This window comes from Lithobates pipiens, unplaced genomic scaffold, assembly GCF_037356315.1.
Source record: "Lithobates pipiens isolate NorthernLeopardFrog02 unplaced genomic scaffold, aLitPip1_a1.2 Scaffold_8, whole genome shotgun sequence".
NCBI lineage: Eukaryota > Metazoa > Chordata > Amphibia > Anura > Ranidae > Lithobates > Lithobates pipiens.
Window position 1 is genome coordinate 435,731,113 of NW_027507903.1, and position 12,654 is coordinate 435,743,766.

General features: G+C 42.7%; 1 protein-coding gene across 1 annotated transcript in view; it reads right to left on the reverse strand.

Moving 5' to 3' along the window:
* CSF1R (colony stimulating factor 1 receptor) overlaps window positions 1–12,654 on the reverse strand; it is a 129,822-nt gene that overhangs the window by 43,538 nt on the left and 73,630 nt on the right. The window contains exons 10-11 of the mRNA XM_077474330.1: window positions 10,089–10,195; window positions 1,104–1,230 (exon numbers count right to left, since the gene is read on the reverse strand). Of these exons, the coding sequence (XP_077330456.1) occupies window positions 1,104–1,230; window positions 10,089–10,195 (234 nt within the window). The remainder of the gene's footprint in view (window positions 1–1,103; window positions 1,231–10,088; window positions 10,196–12,654) is intronic.

Sequence of the window (12,654 nt, forward strand, 5' to 3'; positions counted from 1 at the left end):
ATAAGCCTCACGTATGAGAAACAGGGGCTGACGCCTCCACAGGTTATTAGAGCTCATTCAACATTAGGGGTGGCAGCCTCATGGGCAGCTTCTGCTAAAATATCGGTTGAAGACATATGCAGGACCGCTAGTTGGAGCTCCTGTGAAACCTTTGCAAGACATTACAGTTTAGATGTCACAGCGGCTAGTGCATCAAATTTTAGAAATGCAGTGGTGTCAGCACCCTTCCAAGCAAAATAAAATATTCACTAAAGCAGCATTACCAGTTGTTTTTTGACTCTTTTTGTTATCCCACCCTATATCAGCTAAATCAAATCCCATTGTGTGCTGACGTGAGGCTGGCCAGGAAAACCAATGTTACCAATACTTACTGTAAATTTCCTTTCCTGGCTTGCCCTCACGTCACGACAATCTTTTTTCCCTCCCTACAAGCCTGTCATCCGCTAGTTCATGGAACAAGGACGGGGAAGGAGGGGCTCCCTTTTATCAGCTAAGAGAGGGTGGTACTGAGAGACTGGAGGAACGGGTTAACCCATAGTGTGCTGACGTGAGGGCAGGCCAGGAAAGGAAAATTACAGTAAGTATTGGTAACAATTTTCTGTTTTTCTTCCTATATATATACCAGCAGGCGTGGTCATAGGAACTACCATTGGGCCCTGGTATATAAGGGGCTCAGTAGACTTTGGCTATATGAAATTTTATTGATGCTGTCTTTAGGAATATTGATATGAACACTTATTTAAATTTAGTTTACACTTAAACCAGCAAATGTGGCCATGGACACTACCATGGGTCCCAGAAACACAAGGATCTTTATAGAGCTGACCTGTATTAAAAGCAATTAGTGTTGCCTCTAAGTATATAGAAATAAGCACTAAATTACTTTTTGTTTAAACATATGGCAGTAAAGGTGGCCATGCATATTGCTTTGCTTGATTCATAATACAATGATAAATATATGTATAACATTTTATTGATGTTGCCTATAAGTATATAGATAACAGTCTTTCCCCCCCATGTTACTAAAATAGAAAAAAACAAACACAGTTTAATTACCTTTCTTCTATTTCTATGCTAACAAGTATCTTTTATTTCATAATTACCAAATTGTAGATTTGCCCTTGGGAACTCCCACTTGTCATTGTATGGTAACTGTGTTGGGTCAATACAAGTATATTGGTTGCCTTCAGACACTTGAACAATCTGCCAGCGAACTTCAAATTTTGGTTTCTGTTGTGTGATGAAACATAAGAGGGTGATGGTAAACACTGTACTGATGTTCAGTCTAAACAGACCAAACAGTAAAAATAATGATATACAAATTTTTTAATTATTGCCAAAGGTCCGCAGCTAGGATTTCATTTCTATCTCTAATAAATCCCCAAGACACGATCCTAGAAACAATCAAGCTCAATTTCTACAGAATTTCATAGATACATTTTTCACCTATTTTACAAAATAAGAACATTTTCTTGTATAGTAAATTAAACCTATTATTAAATTTCACACTCAAGTAAGACACCTCTATGTTGCCATTAATAAAAAAATAAATAGTTCCATCTCTCAGTCTCTCAGATTAAGCATATAAAACTATTATTTCTCTTATATTCACCAACCGACACAGCTACTCTCTGTAACAAATGGGTTGTTAGCCTTATCACTAGGAGAATACTAGGCATAGTTGTAACACAACACTCAGAACTCTTAGTTCCGCCCAGGGGGGCAGTCCCTCGGGGCTACAACCCTCCCATCTGCCAGACAGACCTCAGTTTTATTTTGCCTAGTAAAGGAGAAGGACCTAGGAACCCTGCGGGCCCATCGGTCTGTGCTTTTTAATGCAGAAGCTTGACTTTTTGCGCAAGATGAATGATCATGTAATCAATTATCAACAGCCGGCTGGGTGACAAGCTAGATACCCTTATCCCTGTAGTCTCCCCAGTCTGGCCATTGAGCGTGTGCAGGTCGCAGTTATGGCTCAGCAGGCCACGACGAAACCTCAGCTCCAGAGGGGGTCATGAGCTTTTATGCTCTGGGGCATACATATGACTGGGCTACTGATGTCTGCGTCACAGTATGCCGAGTTCGGCAGCTACCCTGTACTGATCAGTGAGTAGTTCTGCAATGGAATGTCTCCCAGCTCTTCAGGACTGGTAAGTACAACTCTCCCTGCCCTGGCGGGACTGAGCAGGTGGGCATTCCCTGGGAGGTTGATTCGGGGGTCCCTTACCTCCCTCTCTTCTCTCCCCTGTCCCTATCCCCCCCCCTTGGGGGGATGCATCATGTGGTTGATGAGTGGTGTATGTGTACAGATCCCAGGGAGCTCTCACCATGGGATAGGAGGCAGTCTGGCTGGTGGTGTCCGCGATCCTGTGTGTTAAGCTCCCGGAAGATGCCTGGGAGGGTCTGCTGTGTTTTTTGGTGCAGCGCTGTGTCTCTATCACATTCTGTCTTCTGTGCCTCATGGAGCTGGCTAGCGGCCATTTTAGGTGTGGGCGAGGCAGCATGTCTTCTTGGGCTTCAAACGGCCATTTTCCAGGTGATCTCCTATTCAGGACACTGGCGGCCATTATCTGGAAGCATGAACATGTTTTTCAGTGTTCTCTAGCAGCAGCTTGCATTTGCTCTCACAGCCATTATCCCTGTGTTTTCCTGTCTGTATAACACAGCTTTTGTGTCCTCTGCACCTGGGAGCACTCGGGGTCTACAGGCACTACTTGTGAACAGCGCAGAACTCCTCAGTGTGGTGAGTCCAGCGGGATAGAGCCCCTCAGTCAGCGGTGGCAAGGAGTGTGGGACTGTCACTGTCCTAATTCCCCTTCGGGTGGCAGACAGGGTAGGGTCAGCATGGCTTCATAAACTGGTGTTTCTTCCCCCGAAATCCAGGCAATTGCAACCGGGTCACCTGCGGACTGCGCAAAACCCATGGACACCCTGAGGGCGGTCCTCAATTCATTCGTTGCCAAGATGGAGGCGGTGCGTGGGAAGAATGGTGTGTTAAAGAGGCCCCTGCCCCTGTCCTCTGGGGAGAGCTCTGACGCAGACTTGGGTCCTGCTGAGGCTGATGATCCCTTCTCTGTCTTCTCAGCGTCATCTGACCAGGACCGTTCGGACAGTGAGGATGAGTCCCCGTCCGGGTCCGGGCGCGACAAAGCGCTTGTTGGAGCACTTATCACAGCTGTGCGTGATACCCTGAAGATTCAGGAGCCAGCAGGTCCCTCTTCTGATGTACCGGTCCCTTTTGGGTCCCGCAATCCAGCACATTCACCTTAGGTTTTCCCGTATCTGACTTATTTTGAGAAGTTAATTTACAAGGAATGGGGTCACCCGCAATGGACCTTTTTGGTCCCCAAATACATGGCGGTGTGTTACCCCTTTGAGGAAAGCCTTCTCAAAAAAGGGTCAGCTCCTCTGGTCGTGGACCCCCCAGTATCTAGGTTAAATAAAGTAACCATGATCCTGGTTGAGGGGACTCCTGCATTCAAGGATCCCACGGACAGGAAGGCCGAGGCAGTGGCTCGTTCTTTGTTTACGGTTGTGGGGTCAGCCGTGCGACCAGTACTGGCATCCGCACTTGTGTCGCAGACACTGACTGAGTGGGAAAAATTTTTGCACCACGAATTGGGAGAGAAACAGGCTTCCCCTGTCTGCGTGGAGCTAGCAGACCAACTAGTGCAAGGCCTTAAGTACGTCTGTGACGCGGCCCTGGATACTCTCCCTCTGCTATCCAGGGCTTCAGTGTCAGCTGTGGTGCTGAGGCAGATTCTGGACCTAGGAGAATGGACATTGCATCCGGAGACATTCAGGTTGCTGTGCCTGAGGTGGGGCACACCGGACGTGGATCTGCTGGTCTCCTGTCTCAATCGGAAGGTGCCGAGATTCATGTCCAGGACAAGAGATCCGTGGGCCGACACGTCTGACACGCTGGTGGCTCCGCGGGGTCAGTACCAGCTGATCTATGCCTTTCCTCCACTAAAACTGTTACCACGTCTGCTTCGCAGAGTGGCAGCCGAGGGGATCCCAGTGATACTGGTTGCCCCACATTGGCCTCAGCGTCCTCGGTACGCAGACCTGGTGCGTCTGGTGGCAGACGCTCCCTGGCGACTGCTGTTGCGAGAGGACCTTCTGTCTCAAGGTCCGATTCTCCATCCTGCTTTACCATCGCTGGTTTTAAACGGCATGGCTATTGAGAGCCAGGTGTTAAGGAACCGGGGTCTGTCAGACTCGGTGATCCCAACTATGTTGAGAGCTCAGAAATCTTCTTCTCGGAAGATATACCATTGTACCTGAAAGGCCTACATCTCCATGTGAGAGGAGAAAGGATCGCATCCGCACTCCTTTTCCATATCCAGGATCCTGCTGTTTCTTCAGCAAGGAGTAGACCATAAATTGGCATTAATCACCATTAAAGGGCAAATTTCAGCCTTAGCTGTCTTTTTTCAGCGAACCCTCACATCTCCCTCCTTAGTGAGTACCTTCGTTCAGGGGGTGCGACATGTAGTCCCTCTGGTGCGTCCACCGTTACCCCCTTGGGATCTGAACCTGGTGTCGCCGGCGCTTCAAAAACCGCCATTTGAAAACATCAGGGAGATTCCCCTGTTGACTCTTTCCCAGAAAGTGGTCTTCCTAGTGGCCATCACTTCAGCCAGGAGGGTTTCGGAACTGGCGGCCTTGTCTTGCAAGTCGCCCTATCTGGTTATCCACAAGGATAAGGTGGTGTTGCGTCCGCAACTGTCTTTTCTACCAAAAGTGGTCTCGGCTTTTCATATCAAGGAGGACATTGTGTTGCCATCTCTGTGTCCTAAGCTGAAGCACCCTAAGGAAATGGCCCTTCACGCTCTGGACGTGGTTCAGGCTCTTAAGGTGTATTTGTCTGCCACGGCTCCCTTTTGGAAGTCATACTCACTGTTTGTGTCGGTGGCTGGTCCAAAGAAAGGCATGGCGGTCTCGTCGGCCACCATTTCCAGGTGGATCAGACAGATTGTAGTACAAGCCTATGCCTTGAAGGGGCAGGTGGCCCCCTTTCCGGTCACGGCCCACTCCACAAGGGCAATCGGAATGTCTTGGGCCTTCCGACACCAAGCGTCTGTCGCTCATGTGTGTAAAGCGGCGACCTGGTCATCTGTCCACACATTTACCAAGTTCTACAAGTTAGACGTCAGTGCATTTTGGCCGCAAAGTTTTGCAAGCAGCCTTGTAGTTGCAATTGAATATGCAATATATATTTTCCTGTTTTTTCAATAAAAAACGCAGTACTGTTATGTTAATGCACTGTTGCATTACTTTCACAGTGTGGCGTGGCCTTGGGTGATCACTCCTGTTGAGGATATCCTGTTTTTTTGTGGTGGTTTTCCACGCACTGTTGTTTTTTGTGGGTAAAGTTTCACTAGTTCCCACTTACCATGGTGGATGAAGTTTCTATGCTGTTTTTCCCACCCCTCATTTTGGCACTACTTGGGGACGTCCCATTTGTTACAGAGAGGAGCTGTGTCGGTTGGTGAATATAAGAGAAAATAGGATTTTTTTGTACTCACCGTAAAATCCTTTTCTCTGCAATTCACCAACCGACACAGCACCCGCCCCTCCTTTCATCTTTACGTTATACTGTTTGTTGACGTACTGAGGTCTGTCTGGCAGACGGGAGGGTTGTAGCCTGAGGAACCGCCCCCCTGGGCGAAACTAAGAGTTCTGATTGTTGTTTTACAACTATGCCTAGTATTCTCCTAGTGATAAGGCTAACAACCCATTTGTTATAGAGAGGAGCTGTGTCGGTCAGTGAATTACAATGAAAAAGATTTTACGGCGAGTACAAAAAAATCGGAAAAAAATAAAGCATGGAGTTTAGTTACTGTGTGCAGGTCTGTAAGGTTTTTAACAAATATGGCCAACAGGAATATTTTCTTCTTTTTTTTATATATTTTTTTATTTATTTATATTTGAGTATGTTGTTTGTGAACCATGTGAATTGCCATTCATAACATAAAGGTACCATAAATAAATTAAAGATGTGAGTCAATACAAGTGATCTATTTTACAATACAATATTGTCTTAAAGCGTTTGTTAACCCAAAAAAAAAAAATGTTGATTCTGGTCCCTTAAAGCGGATTACATGGCACAGCGCTTGTGCTATGTAATCTGCCCCCTCTAAACTGTAAAAAAAAAACTAAACCTACCTTCCTGTATGCCTTCTCTAATCAGACCACGATAACCAGGGCAGCTCTGCCCTGATCACTGTGGTCAAAGTGCCCCCCTCTGTGATAGGCTGCCTCCTCTCCTCTCTCCCCCCTCACTCCCTCCTTCCTCCTTGTCAGCGCCCTCTCTGTCTGTCTCCGGGCTGGCCCCGCCCCCCGCCTCTATTATTTTAATATTAAAATATCCATTTTGTCACTGCCAGCCTCTCTATTAGTCAGAGAGAGATCACGGCCCCTCGCACAGAAGACATCTATAAGAGTCTGAAAGCGGCCATGAGTGATGAGACTGGCCTGAAGACAGATGATATACAGTTTTACAGCGCTCGTTTTTAAATAAAACATACAGTGTGCTATGCCAGCCTCTAATAGAGGGGCTGGCATAGACTTGTATAGATGCCTTAACAAACACTTTAAGCATATTTGTGGTTTGTCTTTCAGCTGCATGAACTATGTTACAACTACTGCACTTTCAATACATATTCCAGTACATATTCCAGCTATTCTGACTAAAGTTGCAAGACATTACATCCCACAAGATTATCTATTTTGTGGAATGTTTTTCAAATATAGTAACTATAATAACTAGTTCTAATAACTAGTAACTAGTTCATGTGGTTGGAAGACTTTTTAGGAATAGTTATAAGACAAAATTCTTTGACTTTTATTTACATTACATTTATGGTGGAGACTTCTGATGCATTGATATGCACTAATAATTGTGTTTTTTTACAAAAAAACAAAGTAAAAAACACAATTCTAAATAGCTTGGGACATAATGACGAGGAAAAATAAAAAGGAAACATAATTAGTACAGTTGTGGATTATATGCAAATTTCCCCCTTTTTTTTATCTCTTTTAACACTTCACCTCTCACACCTGCACACCCTCTATGGACTACAGCAATATTTCTGCCATGGACCTGTTTATTTGGCAATAACTTTGTAATTTATTAAAGTAGAACTAAAGGCAAAACTTTTTTTCACTTTGGATAGGGAGGGTGTGCCGTGATGACCACATTCCCACTCATGGGCAGAAGTGATATCAAATCAAGAGGGCTGAACACTGGGTCCTGGAAGAACCTGGGGAGAATATGCCAGCAATGACAAGGAACCATGAGGTATTGGACCACTGAAACAAAGGTAAGAGGGGGCCTTTAGTTCCACTTTAAGCTCTGAAATCTTATTCTAACCTTGACCCAAACCCTTAAAATTCTTAACCCTTAAATGTAATCTAATAGTTAACATCCTAAAACATAATTCATAATGCACTATTAAGCCCAAAACCCAAAATGTAATATATCGTAGCTTACCAGTTCTTAGTAGTGGTGGCTTCATTAGTTGTCTTTTTAAAAGCCTTTTTTTCCTTTAATGTCATCTGGTATATATGGAATGTGTCCAGGTACATGCTCCTTGCTTATACAATAATTTAGGCTGGGTTACCAGTAGTGCGACTTGGATGTGGGTTTGCCTGCATCCAATTCGCGTGACAGGTCATTGTGACCGGCTCTCAATGGAGCCGGTTTACACATCTCTGGAACGGCTGCAGAGCTAACTGCACAGGAGTCCTGTGTGTCTTTGGCTCTATTTCAGGTCCAAATTCAGGCAAAAATTAAGGCCCGGTTCATCCTGGAAATGGAGAACAGGGTCACACTGGACCCCTGCTGTGAGCCTCACCAGTTTTTAGTGTTAACTTAGCCTTAGCCCTTGTAAACACGGTCGGAGAATCTGTTGGAATGTGTCCTATCGGACCGTGTTGTTGGATAATCCGACTGTGTGTGGTATGCATCGGCCTGATTCCGTTGGAATATCCGTCGGACCAAATTTTCCAACTTGCTGGAAATATTTTCCGACAAACTGGTCCGATAGGACATACTCCAATCATGTGTAGAGAATTCCGATTGGACAAAGTGCCACGCATGCTCAGATCAAATTCCTACATCAAAGCTATTGGTTACTAGCCTGAACGTAGTCCAATCGTAACGAAATTACATCATCACGTTCTGAAAGATCGGATTTTTCAACAACTTTGTCCGACCATGTGTATGCAACAGTTTCGGACAAGATCCGACGGACAAAATCCGACGGATTTGGTTGTCGGAATCTCCGACCGTGTGTACAAGGGCTTAGGCCGCGTACACACGCGGGGACTGTTCGCTCAACTTTGTCCGTCAAACAGTTTCAGCGGACAGTCCGCTCAAAATTAGCATGGACGGACTTGCCCACACACGACGAACGAACAGTCCGCTGAAACCGTGCGCGATGACGTGAACGGCACGTACGACGGGACGAAAAATACGACGTCCTATACACTGCAATGCAATCTTCGGCGTGTAAATCCTTTCTGAGCATGCACGGAACTTAGTTTGACAAACAAGCCTACACACGAGGGGACTGTTCGCTGAAACAAAGTTTCAGCGGACAGTTTTTCGGAATTTCCGAAAAACTTTGTTCAGCAGACTGTCCGCTGAAACTGTCCGCTGAAAGCCCACACACGAGCGGACTGTCCGCCGAAACACTGTTCAGCGGACAAAGTTGAGTGAACAGTCCCCGCGTGTGTACGCGGCCTTAGAGTGAATTGAATGGTACATTTGACCTGACCCTCTTCTAAGCACTATCAAACTGGTTCAAGCTGCTTTTACATTGCCATAGATTGAAAAGTGGGAAGTGGGGCAAACTGTCCCCCAACCACCTATGGGAACGAGTCAGGCACTAAAATAAATGAATTGATAGGTTAAAAAATTAATTGATTTTATTGGTTTAAATGTAATACTTAATTTAAATATGAACTCCTTTAGCTTGTGCAAGAGGGTATAAAAGGCACTGTATTAACTGAAAATTTGCAGACGAAGCTACTACACAGAAGAAGATCGTCCCACCCACCCCTACCTGTCGCAGTTGGTTTATGAGGCACTGTGTCTCTTTCATTTGAGAGGAGATTTTATTGTTGTGGATTGATATTGTATTTTCATAACCTGAGCTTGGATAGCTAGGTTAATATTTACATGTAATATTTTATTCTTATGTATTGTAAGGTCTTACAAATTTGGATTATTTATATATAGTATATATTATTAAAATATATATAAGTTTTAGTAAGCCTATAAATAAAACTGCGGCCTTTTTCAATCCAAGTCAACGTGTCTTTAGTAAATTATTACATTTTATAGCTATAATTATACAGTCCTGACTTCGTTTCCATTGTGTGGGTTGAGAAGCAGTTCTAATGTGATCAAAAATCCATCAACATTGGTATTTAAGAACAGACAGAGAAGAAGTTTGAATTTAATTATTTTTCATATGTCTGTAGTTGCTCATATACCAAGTAGGAAAGACAGCGCTCATTTGAAAATGCTGCCTGTGTGGTTCACAGGCGTTTCCACATTTTTAGTTTCTCTTCCTATTTTGATAACTATTATTTTGATTTTTTTTTTCAAATCTGTACTCCACAGAAAAGAGGTCTAGCTGAGATTTCTCAAGAGTTAGAACACTGTTCCCTGGCTGGTTTGTGAGCATGCATCGTTTGTCTTCACACTCTCTGCAACATGCTTTTTTTTGGACTTAGAAAATCAAAATTATGACTTTGGTCCCTAGAAGCTTCAATTGGCTTCAGTCACTTTTCAAAATTAAGCTTACTGTTTGCACCGCCTTCATATGCCAATGCTACATTTATTCTCAGTTTAGACCTGTGTTTGAGTAAAAAGTGGAAGCAGATTCTATTTCCCGCTAGCATTGCAAAAGTTGAATATTACCCAAACAGTTCAATGCTGAATCTAGCAATTCATGTTTTTGCTTTAGAGAATAATTTTGAGTCAACGCTTCTGAAAATCTCCAGAGACATGCGTCTGAATGCTAGGTTTCACAATTTATCCCACAAATGGCAATATTGACATTACAACATACCTGTTGATACTTATAGAACAAAAAGGCTGACACCAGCAGAAGGCAAATTGCAATTGCGGCCATTACAAGCATTAAGGGGTCGAGGAGCTGGGGCGGTGAACTTATCACTAAGGAAAACAGAAGCAAGTAAATCGTTATATATAATACATACACAAAACATTAACTTGATTAGTATCAACACAGTCCTATAGAACAAAAACAGAAGACTGCTTTCTATCAGTGGAGCACTGTTCTGCAGTAACAGGTTGTCCTAAAAACCGTGATCAAGGTCATTCAATGGGTTACAAGTGAGTTTCAATGCACTGGGTGCAGCACATTCTAAAGAAGCCTGTTTCCTGATTGACCTAGCTTGTTTCTGACTCTGTTTTATATCTGCTTTCTCAGCTTGACATCTTGGCTACCAATGACACAAAAAAAAGAAGCATTGAGCGGACTTTTTAGGAACCCAAAAATTACAACTATATCCATATAACAGTACAAAGGTTCATTAATATACTGTATATGAAAATAATTATATAAAATAAAGAGAATTACAGATATATACTGTAAATTATTCACATAAAGTCAATCCACACCAGTCAAGTTGGCAAGCATAATCATTTTTTTGGATTGAAGATGCAGTAGATCATCTACGCGTTTCTTGGATGTGCTCAGATTCCTCAGAAGGATGAGAGCAGCCAATACTGTATTAAACATAGGAAACAGTTACAAGTGAAGCCTCTGCCGTTTGCCCCAGAGACCCCAAATTTGACCATGTGTCCTGGGAACCTGCAGTCATTCAGCATGTGTTAGATATTAACATTGACATTTTTTAATTACTGTAAAGATGGACATATATTGAGACATATTGCTGTAAAAATTGTAATGCAATTGTTTCTATGTTTAATACAGTATTAGCCTGACGAACCAAACCATAACCAAAGTACATAGAGAAATAAGGATCCCGTTGTCCACTTCAAAAAATATATTATACTTTATAAAAAAAGAAAGACTTTCTAATTTCAACATATGGAACATGGATACATATATATATGAGGAAAGCATTTTAATTAGTTAGTTCTCTTATTTTATGCAATTAATTGTAAAGATATATATAGTATATATACTGTATGTGTGTATATTATATATATATATAATATATATATATATATATATATATATATATATATATATATATATATATATATATATATATATATATATATATATATATATATATATATATATATATATATATATATATATATATAACATTTGTATTTTTATATGAATATAGTTGCAATTCTTGGGTACCTCAAATGTCTTCTCAGTGTTTCTCTTATTTGTGTCTGTTATTAACCTTGGGATGTGGTACGTTATAATTGCCCATGGTCACTGTAAATTGATGGCTTAATCTTGGTTACCAACCTAAAATGTGCTGCTAACTTATTGCATGTGTGTGATTAGAGCACTGGTGCCACATGCTTTAACATAGTCTATGGCTTCTGGCTTTGCACCTGTGCCCTTTGCCAGAACTCACTCAGCCTGTACTTTACTCCAAGAACTAAGGTTCCCAGTTACGGGGCAGAACATACTTGGATCTATCAGGTTCATCTTTACAGTACTTTGGAAAAATTTGAAATATTCATGGGCCAGTTTTCCCCTTTCCCATTTGATTAGGTATCTCCTGCCTTACTTATAATCCTGGCAAAACATTCAGGATTCAAACAAGTCTAAAATGTAATAAAAACAGGGACACACGGGACACACGGTAAAGCTAGTCATACATGGCTCAGTTTTTTTGTTCAGCCAGACAATTCCGCATTCCACACACTCTGTGTGGATGTGGGAATCCACCCCGCTGTGTCATTGTTTTCTGACAGTGGAGAGAATCCCCCTCCTCCCCACCATCAGAATATACAGAACGGTGCTGCAGCCCAAACTGTCAAGAAATTAAAGAGTCTCCATGGTTATTTTCCTTGATTAACTGAGAACTAAGATGGGAAAGTTCCCTTTACTACCCCCATCATGGAAGCAATAGAAATAATTTTCTTCAGTTTGCTTTTTACATGAACCCAACAGACCAAAGTCTAAGCCCTTGTACACACAGTCAGACATTCCGATGGAAAATGTCCGATCGGACCCTGTTGTTGGATAATCCGACCATGTGTGGGCTCCATCGGACTATTTCTGTCGGAATATCCGACGGACCAAGTTTTCCAACTTGGCTATAAAATTTTCCGACAACATGATCCGATCGGACTTTGTCCGATCATGTGTAGAGAATTCTGATCAGACAAAGTGCCACGCATGCTCAGATCAAATTCCTACACCAAAGCTATTGGCTACTAGCTTAAACGTAGTCCCACCATAAGGAAATAACGTCATCACGTTCTGAACGATTGGATTTTCCGACAACTTTGTCCGACCGTGTGTATGCAACAGTTTCAGACAAAATCCATCGGACAAAATTCGTCGGAAAAAATCAGACGGATTTGGTTGTCGGAATGCCCGACCGTGTATACAAGTGCTTATAGAGATATAGTTTTACTCACAAAGGAATAGTAATATATAATATAGTAATAGT